Source organism: Polyergus mexicanus, unplaced genomic scaffold (genome assembly GCF_030449975.1).
Source record: "Polyergus mexicanus isolate NDT 795.1 unplaced genomic scaffold, iyPolMexi1.0 SCAF_11, whole genome shotgun sequence".
Taxonomy (NCBI): Eukaryota; Metazoa; Arthropoda; class Insecta; order Hymenoptera; family Formicidae; genus Polyergus; species Polyergus mexicanus.
Genome location: NW_027223331.1, coordinates 9,403,312 through 9,421,683, shown reverse-complemented (window position 1 = coordinate 9,421,683; position 18,372 = coordinate 9,403,312). Strand labels below are relative to the sequence as shown.

Sequence of the window (18,372 nt, the reverse complement as noted above, 5' to 3'; positions counted from 1 at the left end):
TCAAATGTTACTTGTACGACTATTTTACAAATTTAGTTCTTTTAATAAAACTTTTTATTGTTCCATGAATCGTTGATATATATTCTTGCAGTTTAAATGGATATCCATATCGTTAAAAACTGGACTTTTTAAACTTGTCGAGTTTAAAAACTTGCAACATCCTCGAAATGGCGATTTAATAAATGAGAAAATAAAGAAAGAGAAATAGAGAAAGAATTTTATATGTCTTTTCTCTCTAAACAAACTTTTTGTATTTAAAAATAAATTTTTTAAATCATAAATTCAGTTTTCGCCTTTATTTTTCTTAGAAGCATATTTATCGCTAAAAGAGCTAGTATTTCACGTTTAGTAACAGGACGCGATATAATGAACAATTAAACACGCTTGTAAACAATTAGTATTTGAATAGGGTAAATTAGAGTTTTTGGAGAAATTTTGGACATCTCGTTTTCGAAATTTCTACAATGTACAAAAACAAATGGCAGCAATATTAGCGCAAGCTAGTCGCCTTACGGTCGTTCTGATTTATAGCTCCAGGTGCATTTCCATACATGCAATTTATATTCGTGATTCCCACATGCGAAAATATCTCGGGGGATATTAATTCCGCGATTTCTATACATTTCTGCGCGCGACGCATCATCGAGCGCATCGCTTTGTGAACGCCGATTGAAATGTAAATGGGAAAAAGATATATATCGATAACAGAGACGGATTCGCATATTACGCGAGAATTTTCATGATTATTCGTACGTTTCTCTATCAATGACGACAATAGGATTGATGTTTATATTAAAATTATGAGACGCGAAAAAAATTATGAAAAATTCGATTAACTATAAATATATCTTGTGTAAATTATTCGCGATTAAATATACGTAATTTTACGTATATATTTTTTAAATTATTTTCTTGTCGAGTCTTTTTTTGCCAAAACTGTTAGATTTTAACTTTTCTTTAATAATAATAATCAAAATAAATTGCATATTTTATGGAAATATATCCTACTGCGCATTACAACGAGTTGTAGAAATGTTACAGAGAATTACATGAAAATTCCGAGAATTACGTAATAATACGGATAACGTGAAAGAATTATATGAATACAATAAGCGGACAAATTACGCGATTGTCCTCGCAATTTTCCACAACTCGAATATAATAAAGACCAGTGCTTAGCTCAGAACTCGATGTTATTCTTTTTATAGAGCTATTTTGTATAATCGCTCATCCGAGCCGAGCACGAGCATTTGAAAAAATAATTCGCAAACGTAAATCATAAGCAACGTAATAACCGAAATAAATTACAGACCCAAGATTTGTAATCAATACTTTGAAATGTCAAATGCAGGTCCTTACAGGTTTCCTGAGGATTCGCCGACACATCTGGATAGTAGCTCTGTGTATAATAGTCACAGAACGATCTCTTTTTTTTCTCTTCTCTTTTTCTCTTAAACGTTCCATTTCCATCAGAGGTGCACGCAGGCCGAACCTGACCAGGTGCGCATTTCCAGACCTCTTCCTGTCTCGCGACCTCCATTGCCCCCTTAAATGCGTCTTTCACGATTCAGTAGATCGCCCTTTACCGCACACAGTTCCCTTTTATATCACCTATTAACTTCGACTCTTTACAATGTAGGTCTGCCCCACGTCTTGCCAGATCTTATCGTATACGGATAGGCCTGCCGACGACAGCAAAATTGGATTTAACGAGATCGCTTGACGGACGAGTGATCACGCGTAAAAATATTACACGGTGATTAAACGGGGGATTGTAAAGCGATACATAAATCGGAATCGTGATTTCGGAATCGTGATTTTAAACCACGGTCTCTTTGCACATATTTCAAAATTATTTTCTTGGAGAAAAAAGTTTACTATATATATGTTAATCAATATATTATCTCTTATATAAAAATACTATTAAAATATTACATCAATTTTATACATTTCTCGTTTAGTTCTTAGCTTAACACAAAATTATATAAATCATTTTTATAATTGTAATTGGCATTTTGTAAGTATTGTGCTTGTATATTATTTTTTAATATCCTTGAATGAAATTCGAAACTTGCCAAATTAAACAAATAACTATGCTAATTCTTACTCAATTTAAACAAAACTTGTTTTAAAATTTTAAAGAATATAGATTTACCAATCTACGCGCATTTGCAATTATTATTATAATTTTGCAAAGAGATAAAAACAGTATTTAATAATATATATGTATGCGTATGAAAAAAAAAAAAAAAAAAAAAAATTATACACATCGCCAGAAATATATTTATTTTATATTAAAAACATTCCAGAAAACAAACAAAATATATTTAGTATGTTCGACTCGATGATATTAACAAATAATACAACTACAGTAATGTAAACGTTATTCAAAAAATTTGCGTACTATAAATATATATGCTACGGATTTCTTTAAAATTCTGTACTAATTGCGGATTATACACTGATCTCTCTCTTCCTCATAGTTTTTACCTATTCACGTTCTCAAATATCTCCAGATCCTTAAATCCTTTGTGCACCGGTATCATCTCATTACGCGTCACTGGGACGACCAATTAGGCGAATATTTAAAAAATGGCCGCGTAGCTCTCACACAGGAGGTCATAGCAGCGCAACGTTGGTCCAGCCTCCAATTTGCCGGTTTCTCTTTTCCCGTTTCAGGCGATTTTCGACACGAGACGCGGCCCTTTGATGGTCAACAATGAACGACGGTCTATCACAATGTGCAGCAACGAAGTCGACTCCGTCGACGGTGACAACGAATACGTGCATCGTTGTTACCAAGAGTCTTTGACGCGGTAGGTAGATAGTTAAGCGAGAAAAAAATTCCAGGAGCTCAGTCTTGGAACGCGGGCGGTCTCGATTGAATGACGTGTCGGTATATTTCAAAAACGATAAAAATATCGTAATTTTTCTCGAAAAGGTATTATTCACGCCTTTGTTAAAAACTGACTGTCCTATTCCGAAGACGAAAAATTGACTGACTGTGTGAAATTGTTGTGAAAATCGGTTTACCGAATTTTGTCGCGGATAGACTCCGTGTCGAAGTAATAGAGTCGTTGTGCGGTTAGGCAAATACACAAAACAATGAAAATAATATTTCGAAATGTATATATATACAATTGCATGCTTAATTATTTGACATTTTATTTAGCGATATTAGATTTTCTATTAAATCCCTTCTCATTTTTTTTATTTCTCAAAATGTAAAAAAAAATGAAAACTTATTATACTCAAGGATTTAATTATAATTATAATTGAATATAATGGAATGTATGTGTGCCCTATTCTTGCACGATTTTCAATATTTTTAAGAGAAAAGATCTTTCGTTTAATAAAAATTTAGATTCATTCTCGATTGAGAAAATTTTTAAATTATTTCTTGAATCCTTCCAAGTCTGGAATGTACCACGAGATCTGCACGGACTCTTCTTAATTACTCAGCAGTAATATTCTCGCAAGCTGCAAGTAATTTGCGGTTCAAGTTTTTAATCACAAAACGCGGCCGAGTTTCGTGTTGAAGTCGAAGTTACGGTTCCGCGGCTTCGGCAGGAATGCTCGCGCTCTTTCTGGAAGAGCCGTGGAGAACGCGTTAAAAGCGCGATATAATTGTTCTCTGCTGGTAGTTCGTTATAGCGGTAACGTACGTATGCGATGGGAGAGGAAGCGAAGTGGTTTTCCGCGAGAGCAGAAGCTCATCGTCACGTCGGCGAGAAGCGTGAACGAACACATAACGGCTGGATGACGCTCTCGCGGAAGCGAAAAATGGAAGCATGCGGGGGTCGACAAAGAGCCGAGACTAAATGGGAAACTCGGGCGCGGCGAATTTCCGCATGTATGTAACCGGGTCTTTTTGTATAACTGTCCCGGTCCGCCTTGCAAAATGTCCGCTTCGAGCTTGTTAAGCGAGAACGAATACCGTGAAGAAGAAAAAGAAGGAGAAGCGACGCTTCGCGCTCCATCTCTTCTTTTCGCAACAATGGTGAACGGAAATATTGCCAGATCAAGAATCGGTGTAATTCCGGCAAAATCACAAAAGTGAATCCATTCATATTGTTCTCCACACCGTATACGATTTTATAAACCTGCTTTCTTGAAAATATTAAAGTTCGTGAAAAGCAATTTATTAACGTGATCATGCACATGCAGTCCAGCTTCACGGTTTACAGATAAAGTATTAACGTCGTGTGCTTTGCTTGGATAACTGTTGCAATTCGTGTCGGGATATCTCAAAGATCTCGACATTCTTCTCGTCATCTCTATCACCATCTCGTATCCAATACGGCTCTCCAAGATATGTATCATCCGCCATAAACCCGCGGCTACTATGTACGCGTTCAGTTCTCCAGGTATGTCGAGTGTACGAGGTCTCAAGGGAAGCGGAGGGGGGGATATGAACAAAGTAGTCTCACCTTTTCGCGAGTCAGCGGTGAAATTTACATACTCCTCGTCGCGTTAACGTAACAGAGTGCGGACGAAAAATGAGAAAGAAAGAGACGAAGAGATACGCGAATACGCGAGATCGTGGAAGCGGCCAGGGATGACAAAAGGGGTGAGACGGGGGACGGTGCAAGGCTGGCGCACCCAAGACTTAAGGGTTGTACTCGCACCGAATTCCAAGTATGCGCCCCAGTACCTGCTCGGAATATCGTCTCGTCATATTTTCGTCGTAACGCGTCGGATCTCCGCCCTCCGAACAATCCCCCCATCGGCCGTATCCCCGCCGACCGCTTGACACGAGACGATATTTTATTTGCAAAGAGCCCTGCCTGCAGGTTGCCGCTTCTTCTTATCTTGTGTGCACAGGAATTTCTCGCCTCGGCACAGCGCTGCGCGACGCCCAGATTTCACATTGCTCAACTTTCCTTCTCTCTCTCTCTTTCTTTCTCTCCTCTCTCGTATATCTCTACTTTTCATTTGCCTTTCTACTCACTTTTCTTTCCCCGGTCCTTTTATCTTTCAACTTTTTTTTTCGCTCTACTTTCAATCTCCAGGAATGTGGATAGTGACTTTTGGAAACCAAAGTTAATAATTTTTGAGAATTTAATGAATGATAATAACAAGAAGATAAGATATCGTGGCTTATTTTATCTCGGAACATGTAACTTTAAGTAATCGACAAATTTTGTTTTGAACAAAATTATTATCTGACGTTCCTTGATAATCGAGGCTTTGGAAGCTGTGAGAGTTTCATCAGTTTTCGTATAGAAGAGCCGCCCCGCAAAGCCTATCTCTTGCATGGTCTATCTCTTTCGTCGTTGTCTTCTGTGTTTTTTTCTTCGTTTCTCTCTTTCACTCCGTCATGCCATCCACCACCTTCTCCATCTCTTCTTTCGTGCGAGACGATACGATGAATTATTTATGAATAGCATCCAGAAACAAGTCGAATCGACCACGCTCGAGAGACCCGACGCTTTCTTACGATACCCGATACATATCCAAACCTATTCATCTTATCGAGCTGGTCCGCGAAAAAAAAGAATTAACATCGGAGTTGCATCGGCGATACAAACTTTGCCTTCGAGTTCTCGCGAGACGACATCGATGCGCAACGATATTATTATAAATGACGCGATAGATAGCGGTGGAAAGGTGTGAGATGCCTTTATTTAAATCGCGTCGAAAATATTTCGTCACGTACGTTTATAAATTACATTTGAAACTGTATCGCGTCGGGGACGTCAATAAATTGTGTTGTTAAGCCCGTCGCGTAATAGCGATTATTCTGTAAGTTACATTGACGAACTTTCGTTGAACTCGTTAAATGCGTGATTAACGACGAATGATATTTACCATATCGATTATAACGCTAATCCGCTTCCAATAGTGTGGCGCTCTCTCTCTCTCTCTCTCTCTCCCTCTCTTTCTCCTCTCCTCTCTCTTTCTCTCATTTGGTAACAATTTATACTCGATTTATATTTTCCTTTCGCGGAAACTCATAATATTTCAATGTTGGGTCTGCGTCACTTTCCGGAAAAGAAAAATGTATGATTTAAAAGCGTGAAAATATAAACATAAATATCGATAAATAACGATATTCTCGCACTTATAATTTCGCGAAGCATAAAATATACGCGAGTGAGAAAGGTATGAAGAAGGAAGCGTATGGGATCGTAGGAGCGGGACGTAGGAAGCAGGAAGATGTTGATGTTTCGCAGGTCGTACAATGTACGAGATATGTTGGTACCTCCTCGAGGTTCTCTCGCATGGGTAACGATGCGCGGCATAAAATGCACAGCAAAAATACTGCAAGAACGGTCGTCCTCGACCGCGTTGCCGTCACCGTTGCCGTCTCCGCCGTCGTCCTCGTCGTCGTCGTCGTATGCACGTCGGATATTCCGCCGGAATAATAAAATGCAGGACTTTCTTCGCGCCTCGCGTGTCTTCCTTTTATTCACATTTTTGTGTCTTTCTTGCTTTTTGCATCATAAGATGAGAGAATCGGTTTATTCCCATTTCAATCTGTCGTGTTATATCTTAACTCGGATATATACACACGGTCAAAGATATGTTTTAGTAATAGATTTCGTGACCAAATTTTTTGTATATGTTTAATTAATTTAATAAGTTTAACTATATAATTTTTATTATATCAATCAGGATATATAATTATCAATAATGTAAATCAAAATGTCATGTTAAAATATCAAGAAAACAATCTAAATTCCACAATAAGCAGAATAGATTAATTATCGGAATCATGAGTTCCAGTTTTCAAAATTTGCCGTACAAGTTTCAAAAACCTAAAAGAATATCTTATGAAAATCTAATGGAGTAGGAAAAATTCCACATTTCAAAGCACTACTGTCGCATATCGATAGATTGTGAAAAAATATATTGAACGCGATTTATCCTACCTGTGAAACAGAGGCGGCTCGTGCACAAGCAGATGGAAATCGTTTTCGGAACAGATTTCACGGTCCCGATGGTGCACAGCGCACTTGAAACTTCTTGTCCGTTTGCCGCTCATCTACGATCAAAAATATAAAAATATTTAATTAGTATATAGATAATTCTAATTAATTTTAGATAATTTTAAATATAACAAAGACAGATTTTTAACGCATTTTAAATATAGTTTTATCTGGTATCGAAAATGTGTGGAGTACTTTTTCTTGGATGCTGCCAAAAAATTGTAATTCAACATCTAAATTATATAAATTTAAGGCCACTTATAAATAGCTTTTAATTTTGCTACCAAATTGAATTTGATATTCTCATTTTTAAGTGGATGTCCACTTGCTCCTCCACCGAAGAATTAAAATTCTGCTTTGAATGACGAGCTAAAAATATTTAATTTGCAAAATTTAAAAACTTTTAAATTACTCCTAATTCTCTATCATATTCGTTTTTTTTTTTTTTTTGCCGTGATAGGGAGAACTGACAGGGATTTATATGCATATAAGAGGCAAATCGCGAAAGTCGAAATTTGTTTTGCGGCAGTTCGTATAGGGACAAAGATTTGGGTGCCGATATTGGCACGGATCCGGTGTGTGGAAGGCGCGAGCCGCAGAGGCTTCCTGGAAGCTGATATTTGGATCGGGAGATCCGTTAACGTGGTTAGGCAAATGCAAGCAAGAACGCCGGCAAACTCCTCGAGGTAAGTTGTGTGTACGTAGACGAGTGTTATGCTAAGCTACCGCGCATACCATATATACACATATACAACATACATGCAACTCAAGATCATCTTACACGTGTAGTTTATAGTTCGTTTGTGTGCACAAGTATAAGCGCGCACACAATAACATAACCAAAGGACTATAAAGCGATGGTTAAAATTAATCAACTATCAACGTAGAATGAAATTCCTAACGTTGTTGCGGCGAATAACATTTTCGTAAATATATAAATATGTGAATAAGGTAAAATAACAGTATATAGGCACAATCTAGAGAAGACATTTAGAGAAGCCATTTAATCATCTAGAGAAATTATTACTCAGGCAGAATGTTTAGATTAATGATTTACAACTTTTTTAATGAACATGCACCAATCTATTTAAATCTGTTTCAATACAAATTTATAAAAATATATTTTTAATAAATAAATTACATCAAATGTTAAAAAATTATTTTAATTATAAATATTAATTTGCTACCAAATATATAATTACAAATAAGCACTCTTCAATTTAATATGATTAAATTTGTAATTATACGAACCATATCCTTGCATAATGCAGATCAATAAAGTTTAATTCTCATGTATTATGATTTATCTTCTTATGCAACGTATCATTCCGAATGCAGTTGCCTTTTGTGAGAAATATGCGCGATATATATAACACGGGTTTCCCCCTAACTTTCACACTTTTTCTTTATTCACAAAGAACACTTTCATGCAAACTGGATAAGCCGCCGGGCGTCCTCATATCTTTGGCCCGACGGCATCTTAGAGATTTTGCATGCAGTTCACTTTTTTATCTTTCTTTCTGCTTTCTTACATTTTATCTGTGATTTACGCTAGACATCATTCAAGAATGATTACATCGATTTTTTTTTTAATAAGATATTTTATTTTTTTAATATTTTATTTTCGGTTACTTCAAAAATATTATCACAAAATAAAATTTTTTTATTTGCTTAAAAGAAATTTTATAAACGTTAAAATTTTTAGAAACTGTATATTTTGCATCTCAAAAATTAAAATGCAAAAATCGAACACACATATGTCTAAGCTAGGCATAGATGTAGCATGGATCAGATATAGATATTTAAAAATTATTTAGCACTAGTTTTCATCTATTTTCTTTATTGTGCTTCCTAACTTGGCTATGATCATCTTCTCGTTTTATGTCACCTGCTTCTTTCATGTTATATTATTTCAGGTGTGATTTGATTTACTTTGCATTTTGACTTTTACCTTGAATATCTTGGCTATTTCTCTCTATTTCATGCCTTCAATTATTCCATCCTAACAAAATATATTGAGGTGAATTCTCTCATATACAGGGAATGATTGATGCCTATCCATCGAGACATTCTTTAACGGTGGACTTTTGTCACAAAACCAAACATCTTAACGTATACATCTGTCTTTCACAAATCAGATTAAAAATTTGTCTTTAATTTTTCTTTTATTCAATCTTATACATATGCATATAATTAAAAAAAAATAAAAATATAAACAATATATATGAAAAGATAGAAAGATATAAAAAAAGATATAAAAAAATAAATTAAACATATAAATATTGAAGAAAATAAATATTGATATATTAATATATCTTTCTCCAAAACTTCCTAGCAACGAAATAAAATATATATTGCTAAAAATTTGTGCTTACATTTTAATTTTTCGTCAGAGTAATTCTTCAATTTGTCGAAATAGCTGCTAATTATATCATAAAAAAATGAAACGCAAAAAATAAAACGATAATGGAAGAAGCAGGAATTTTGGTCGTCTTGATTTTAGGAATACGATGATGGGGTACAGGTTTGATTCCTGTTCGTTTGATTGCCAAAAAGGGAACTAGAGACGAATGAGCTGGAAGCAAGGAAGGAAGGAAGGAAGAATGCACCGAGAATGAAGGGCTCGACGGGAAAATTCGAACTAGTCAACGAAGAAAATTTAATTTGTTCCCCGCTCGACGTCCTTCGTCGTCGGGATTGTCGAGCATCCTTTCCACGGCGACTTTATCGACGCCCACTTTGTGGTCTTCTTCTCTCAGCGCTCGTTTTCATTAACAGTATGACGTGCTCCTGATCGCTGGATTTCCGTCGACGAAATGCTCTTAGAGAAAAATGCAATTCGAGCGCAGACAGCATTGTTATATGTCGAAGTATTCTCTTCATCGTCAAAAAGAATTTGTAATAAGTCATAAAAATACATTGCAGAAAATTTAATTAAAAATTCTGCCGCTTCTAATGTGTCACGATGCAAGTAATACTGCTTCATTTTAATCGAGTGGTAAGTTTTCTTCTCTCGTAAAAAATTAAGTTCCATTTTCGTGTTCGGACAAGAATTCTTCCTCTTCTTCCTTCTTTTTTTTTATCTTTCTTTTTATCTCACTGTATTCTCGTGTACTTTGTACACAAAAGTTGCATAAAAATTATCTTCAAAGGTAACAGAAATTTTAAGTTATATTATTAGCGAAAAAGAAAAAAATTTAATCATTAACTCGTCTTTGTGTCATTATGCCTTTGTGGATTTTATTCTATTGCATCGAGCTTATTTATTCTTTCTTTAAATATATATACTATCTAAATATATACACTCTCTCTCTCTCTCTCTTTCAAAACCTTCTATAATATGTTTTTAAATATAGTCACGTACAAAAATGATAAAAATAATACTTTTTTTATTTTTATGAATAAAATTTTACTATTATATAAAAATATATCTCTCAAATTTTATCCATTCTTTGAATGTTTCATTATATTTCTGACAAATGTGTAATGAATCTTTTATGTTTAAGTACCATATATATTCATTTCTCTGTATATTCGTATCTACTTTTCCATTTAATTTAAACATATATTTAAACGTACATTTATGCGATATGGTAAGAGATCTCTTTATCATTTTTTATCACTGAAAATATAAAATTCTCTCTATAAGATCGTATATAACGCGAAACGCTTTCTGCGTGCAAATATGGAATAATATGAAAAATCTTTGTACTATTATACCTGTCTATATTATATTTAAAATATTCTTTAAATTTTTATTGATCGCGCCAATAAAAAAGCACGTAAAACAGTGACATAAGAAAACAATCTCGAGCTTTCCCCTTTTTTCTTTATATGTATATTTGATTTACAATATTTACTACTAAACCTCGTAATGTGTGAGGATTTATTATTTTGGTGAATGTTTCATAATCGTTTTTTTTTTAGTTTGTGTATTATGCTCGCAGTTTCATTTGAATTATTTCTCAAACACGATTATACGATTCTACATAAATAATAAAATTTCATTATAATTGATTGAAGCATTACGTAAAATATAATGGATCAAGATTAAAACATTAACAATCATCGGATAAAAGAGTGAGATAAATGTAATTAAGTTAAAAAGAATGGTGTACCTTTATTTTATATAATGTGTTAAATATTTTGCGATGATTGATACGACGTTTGTCCTCTGTGACGTATAGCGTATTATATCCCTGTGCAAAATCACTTTGCTGTCATTTTCGCGACAAGACTCAAACGAACAGAACGTGGCGTAAAATACTCCATGTGTCGTTTGATTACTTATTGACTTATTGAAACACGATAGTTAACAAGTATTGAGAAACGCAATCATTTCTGGTAAATATTTAATTATTATTAGCCCGTGTGACAAGTTAACATCTACGATAACGATATTTGATTTTTGAAATATCTTCAATCTAACTTTTCGCCGTTAAATGTAATTTACCTCTTTGGGATTAAGAGAGCGCGCGGTAATACACGAGTGATTTAAATAATAAAAAGTCGTAAACTTTATCAACTGTTCATTAATAATAAATTTAAAATTATAAGAAATATTATATATCATATATGTGTATAAATCATATATTATATATTATAAATTATATATTTATGTGAATATATATATTTTGTAATACATTAAATATTTTGTGGCGGCAACAAAATATCACGATGTTTGGCGCTCGTTTTTTTGCGGCGTGAAGTGCGTTGTTGTTTACGCGCGGTGAACGGTGATGTTGTCATTCGCACAGCGGAGTTCGTGGGAGAAGGACGTGGCGTGAGACGCTCCGTGTGTCGTTCCATTACTCTTTAAAACGCAATTGCAACGAATATTGGAAGAGAATGCGATCACTTTTTATGAATATTCGTCAATTAGTCTACGTAACTGATTAACATTTACGATTGACAATTCGTAAACGTATCTATTCACGACGCCGACAACTATTCACCGATGATAGGTATTTTGCATCATTTATTTATTTGATTGAAAAATCGAAACAAATTTGCGAACGATAATCATGAACCCATTGCTTCATTGTGATATTTATAAGTAATTATTTCTCTCTATAACAATACTTGATTTTGAAAATATCGTGTTTTGAATTTTTCGTCGTTAAATATAATTTGCCCATTATTTTGGGATCAAAAGAGCGCGTAATAAATATACGAGTGATTTACATAATGAAAAACCATAAAATGCATCAATTGTTCATTAATAAATAATTTGAAATTACAAGGAATAGTCTAAACAGTGTAAATATATTTCATGATGCGTTAAATATTTCGTAGCGACGACAAACTTTCGCACGGTGTCGCACGGTATCGCGTTTTTTGCGGCGTGAAATGCGCTATTGCTTACGTGCGGTCGCCATGTTACTTGTGGCGAGGTTCGCGTGGTAAGGTAGCGATGTGAATCGCTCTATGCGTCGTCGTAATATCTTTCGAAACACGATTACAAGAAGCACCAGATAACCAGGTAACGTTATAATTAACGTCATACCCGATCATTCTCTACACCTATTATAAATAACAATTACTACTCTGCACAATTGATTAACTCTCGCAACAAATTATTTGTAAAAGTATCGCGGCGATCGATTATTCATCGAAACAGATATTTCGCCCAATGTATTCGCTTGAAATAGGAAACAAAATGCTATAGGATTTCAATATTTAGTTAACTGCATATCATAAATTCAGCATTTTTACATCGTTATAATTTGTCAAAATGCATATCTCCCGGGATTTATTCGATCAAAATCTGTCGTGCAAATGAAATAGTTATATCGACAAATTTAACCAAATTTCCGAATATTGCAGACCGGGAATATTTATTTTTAATTTTAAATTACATATTTATTCATTTATGTTATGATACGATATGGCAAAATTTGGCTCTAATATATGCATATTATTTATTAACAGCAGAGATAGGACGGCTATGGCGAGTGATGCATGTTTTTGGATGAGTTTTGTACCGAAGAGGAACGAAAGGAGAAGAGATAAGAGGAAGAAGAGGATCCGAAAAAAGTCGAACAACGACGGAATAACTAACTGGTAAAGGGTAAGTAAGTTATAAAAATTTCTTTTATTTATTGTTTGTTACTCGTTTAAAATTAATTGCTCGTTTATTTCCGCAATAGTAATCATTGTAATATATATCATTGTAATCCTATATCATTGTAAAATGATGATAATTAAGAATATTCCAAATTTTATTTTAAAATTCTTAACATTTATATAATAAAATAATTAACATACATTTTTTCTATAAATAGAAAATATTTATAATTTTAATTAATATTATTTAAAAGATTACAATTTTTTTACATTATATATATATATATATATATATATATATATATGTATATAAAGTTTTGATATTTAATTTCGGAACACTCTGTATAATATGTACATATAAATACTTGTTACGATCTGTATATCTAACATTGACGTAGTGAACACGTAACATTCCTTGCATAATTTGCATATATTTGAAAGAGCATAAAAAAAATTGGACAAAAATTGGAATTAAATTATGGTGATCGATGTTCTAAAAGAAGGATGCGTTAGAATTTTTATAGCGGATTAATATAAAAAGCGAGTTCGCATAAGCTTGTTTCTGTTCTTGTAAAAAGAGTCAGATTTGTCATCGTCGCGGCGGTGCGGCGTCAGTGGTGCCGACTCCGCTAAGTAAGTAAATCTTCGACGTGGATTTACGATCCCGTAGGGAGTCATCCGTGTATCTCGTTCGCCGTGCCGTGGCGTGGATCGATAGTATCGCAGACGGAACCCTAAGCCTCGTTCTATTAATCTCGATCGTTTGTTCTAAGTTTATCGTCCGTCGCGAAATATCGGGTACATTTAAGCAGGAAGGTTACCGCTCTATGCGTATACATATATATGTGTATAGAAAATCTTTTAGATTATCTCTTATCAACCATTTGGACCTTAATTTGAGCTAATTTTTTCTTTCATTATTTATATATTCATATATATATGAATATGAAATTGTTGTTTTATCCACTTTAAACAAGATAATTTTGTAATAAGATATTAATTAATCACTATTAAATCGCGCGCGCATCAAAGATTTTGAATAAATTAAAATTATAAGAAATAATGAGTTCTCAGAGAAATGCAAAAATTCTGATATAAAGATTTGGTCGTTATATTACGGAAAATTCGGAATTTTTTGTATAACAACGATAATTTCAAATCCATGTATTCAAATATTAAGTTAATGTAATGTGTCGCTATTATATATATATATATATATATTGCGATAATGCTAAAACATGTCATTAATTTAGCGCTTCCACGAGGTTTCAGAGGGTTTGTTAGATTAGGACAAATGGCTGTTATTTAGAGAATAACGGCGAGAAATTAGCGTTACTCATCTCACTATGCTACCGAGCGTACAGAAACGTCAGAATGATACGGGTAATTATTGCTCGCAATATTGTCGAACGCAATTTCGATTGTTATTCGGTTATAAATGTTTGCAAAATCGCGAAATAGATACGGTCATCTACCTCGCGAATCGCGTAAACTACACATCGCGCGTCGAAAGTCGACTTAACGGTATTAAATCAGCATTATCTCGACGTTACGACGGGATATAATGTAGATATGGCGATAATATTTCCGGCAGTAGCGGCGTCGCAAATTTGCTAGGACAACAGTTTTGCATTCTAAATCGGTCGTGTCTCTGTATATGTCGTGTATATACATTCGCTGCTTCATCCCATCCCGTTGTCTATCTTCCTCCCCTTTCTATCCTTCTCGTCCACCCTCACGGGGTTTACGTTCGTGCAAACCCCGGCGTAATGAAATCTGTGCCATTAGGCCGGACAGTGGGGTAAATTCGCATACACGTGTTCGCGCAAACGTCGGTTTCCGGCTCGTTCGGCGTGCACGTACTCGAATCGAATCGAATAGAATCGAGATCCTCGACAATGCTCCGCAAAACTCTCTCTAGTCCTGCGTGCATACATCTAGACGGTGTCCGCGAAACAACACCGTTATAGCTTGACGATTTGACGTCATCGAAATTCTGAACACACATACGTCATAAGTTATATTATTCAGTGTTTAATTAAGCAGTCAATTATGTTTATACATATATTTAAATATTTGTAGAATGCTTAATAATTTGTATAATGCAACAAGAATATACGATTTTGTGAAACTTGGTGTCCCGTGAGAGAGAATGTCAGGATATTTAAAATAAAACAAATTAAATTCTCTACGTTACCAGCAAGATTTTTTCGTCTTGAAAGTTTCTTAAAAAAAAACCGATTCAGTTTTAAGACGATACTTTCAGTACACGGCGTATACATTTTGGTTTTCGTAAGGCTAGTAGAGTAAAATTAGACAGGTAGATAGAAACGAGCGGGGGGGGGGGAGCACACCGTGTGCGTTTCCATCTACGGACGTGTATGCCCGCGCGCATAGAGCGTAAGGGGATCAAGGGAGGGTAAGAGGTAAATGTTGAGGGTTGCATGCAGGAGGCCGGGAAGGGGGTAAAGAGAGGTAAAGAGGATAGGAGCCGCACGAGCGCGCAGGGGGAATTCGATGCCGGACGATCGAGCAATCTGATGATCGCGTCCTAATCGAATTAAACTCGCCGGTTGTGCTCGTGTTTACGATGGGCTGACTCGTCGGTTTGGATTTGCTACGTTCGCGCGATAATGGACGCGCACGTAGTGGTGGTGCCAATACCATCATCCACCGGCGGAATGGCCGTAGTAGTGATACGTGCGAGCTCCGCGTTCCTCATCGATCCTGGTTGTTATCGCCGAATGGAAAACGTGGGGAACTCGCAAGATCCTGACGTATATACGGGGATATCGCGCCGTAAGTCTTCGGAGTTGTTTATTACGAAAGGATGATCGAAACAATGGCGAGGGATATTTCAACATACAATGATTCTGTTGTCTGAATGTATCGCTTAATAAAGTTATAATTTTAAAATTATAATTTTTTTTTCTTTTTATAAAGAAATGAAAAGTAAATACAAAATTTATTTGAAACATATTTTAATAAAATAAGTAAAGCGTAAAGAAATTTTTATTATTATTGTATTATATTAATAAATATAAATTTTATACCAATATTTTGTTTATTGCAAATGATACATTAATCTGTCTATTAAAAAATTATATCATTATTTTTAAAGGTCATTTTCTATTATACGAACTTTATAGGTGCTTTTATTCATTCTCTTTAAGAGAGAGATGATTTTTTACTTGGCAATTTTTTAAACATATATCTTTCGCTATGTGATTATTCATTTAAATCCGAATTACGCGGAATTCATCTACATTTGGAATAATGTTCATATACTGCTTGTTTCAATAAATTACAAACTTTAAATATTACCATTTTTGAGTATATACCATGTATGGTATACAAGCAATCAATAATGTACTTTGTACTTTTACGATAATTGCGCTGATTTATCGTTGATATTTACCGAATCCGACTTATTGTTAGACTGCAGAAGTCGATTAAATTTTAATTTCCTTGCAGCATCAATATACAGATTGTAGACGAAAGTTTACTCGGCGCAATCGGACCGTACTATTGTTTTTGTTTTTCACTAAACGGAAGCGTTTTTCTTTTATCGTACATCGTATTTTTCCCAGAAACGGAAACAATATAAAATTTAATTCAGAAACTATATGAAATAAAATGTTTAAATAAAATATTAACGAAATTTAGTTTCAATCAAAGTTATTCCTAATAAATAAATATAATATAATCCATTTTTATTATTTATTTAATAAAATGTAAAATATATATTTAGATTTTATCTACGTATAATCTGATAATAAAAGCGAGAATATTTCGTCAACGTATAATACATGTATTCGAGAAGAGATTTTATCAAATTTAATACATTTTATATATGCATATCGTATTATACATTAGGAAATTAATATTTTGTACATGGCATAGCATATATTATAAATGATTCTCTCTGATCCGAATTAGCGCATTGTTTTTCTCACTCACACTTCACGCTTTCAAAATGTCATATCGCTTCGGCAAATGAATTTTCGACGATATTATTTCGATTTAATAATCCATCTATATTTGTGCATGCTTACAACAATCGTACATCATTGTAATCGATTTACTAAAAATTCATTGAATCCGAGCTAATAATACGATTATAAAATTGGATAATGTCAATTAATATAGTACATTAATTTTATCATTTTGTTTCATAATAATCAAAATATATTGTGTATTTAAGTATTGATGATAACAATATGCAACGATCCTAAAAATCTACGATCTATTATAAAAAAAAAAAAAAAATATTGAATTAAATAATATATTTAGATTCTCATGCGAGCTTTATCGCGAATGTATAAAAAAATCGATTATTGCACAAATTATTTGCAAATGACGCGTAATTCTTTCGACATGCGTAACAAAATTGTTGAAACAAATCGCATTACATTAGAACAAGTATGTAGAATAGAAAGACGGGATAATGTAATTTCTTTCGCCACTGGAAATTTCGACAAGATGACAGCGAGAGTCGAGAATGGCGATCAAGAATGCGTGCGGTAATGGCTAGACACCGGATAGATACGAAATCGGAGAACCGCCGGGTTCTACCTCTCGTCAACTCGGTCAAAGTACGAGAGTTTGTACAAAGCCCGCAGGCAAAGCGGATCCGTTTACAGGCGCTAATTGTAATTTTAAAGCGATCGAATCCGTCGACGATGTACGATACGTTCGCGAGAGAGAATTGCGGTTATGAGCTTACCAGCGAGGGTCGTCTGCCGTTTAATTAACAATTACGGATTAATATCAATCGATGCGCGTATCGACGACGTGCGAGTTACCGATTTTTTAAAGCATTTTACGGGAATGTATCTCTTCTAAAAGAACAGATAAACGCATTGAAAAATTTATTTGGGGCCAAGGTCTAAAAGTATCTTGCCAAGATTTTTCTGAAATTGCAATATACATATATATCTTAAGAGGAACTGGACGGATCAACTATATCAAAAGTTAATAAATTTAATACATTTCGATATTCATGAATTTGACATTGCGCACAAAGCACTTTTAAAGTAAAGAATTGTCTTGTAGAATTAAAATCTGTATTTTCATGAATATTTTTTGTGTACAATCGCGATAAAAAAGTTAGTTCGACATAAAATAACAATTTTGAGATTAAATTACATTTTACAATTATATTTTAGGGCAGATCTGTCTATTTTAACTCATAAATTAATTATTAATTTTATAATTTAAAAGATTAAATGTGCTTTATGTGTGTGCGCAATGTTAAATTCATAAATCTCGAAATGTATTAGATTTATTATCTCTCTTTTAACGTAACTAATCTGTCCAGTTTCTTCTTAAATAATTGCAATGAAATTGTCATGTATTAAACTCGATATATTGA

The 18,372-nt window shown here is 34.1% G+C and overlaps 1 protein-coding gene and 1 long non-coding RNA gene across 2 annotated transcripts in view; one reads left to right on the top strand and one right to left on the bottom strand.

Moving 5' to 3' along the window:
• The window catches only part of Stet (stem cell tumor), a 357,711-nt gene that overhangs the window by 139,946 nt on the left and 199,393 nt on the right, over positions 1 to 18,372 (bottom strand). Inside the window, exon 5 of the mRNA XM_070304381.1 lies at positions 6,876 to 6,988. Coding sequence (XP_070160482.1) covers positions 6,876 to 6,988 — 113 coding nt within the window. The remainder of the gene's footprint in view (positions 1 to 6,875; positions 6,989 to 18,372) is intronic.
• LOC138937782 (uncharacterized) overlaps positions 11,693 to 18,372 on the top strand; it is a 37,025-nt gene continuing 30,345 nt past the window's right edge. Inside the window, exons 1-2 of the long non-coding RNA XR_011447572.1 lie at positions 11,693 to 11,896; positions 12,864 to 13,002. This is a non-coding gene — a long non-coding RNA (uncharacterized lncRNA). The remainder of the gene's footprint in view (positions 11,897 to 12,863; positions 13,003 to 18,372) is intronic.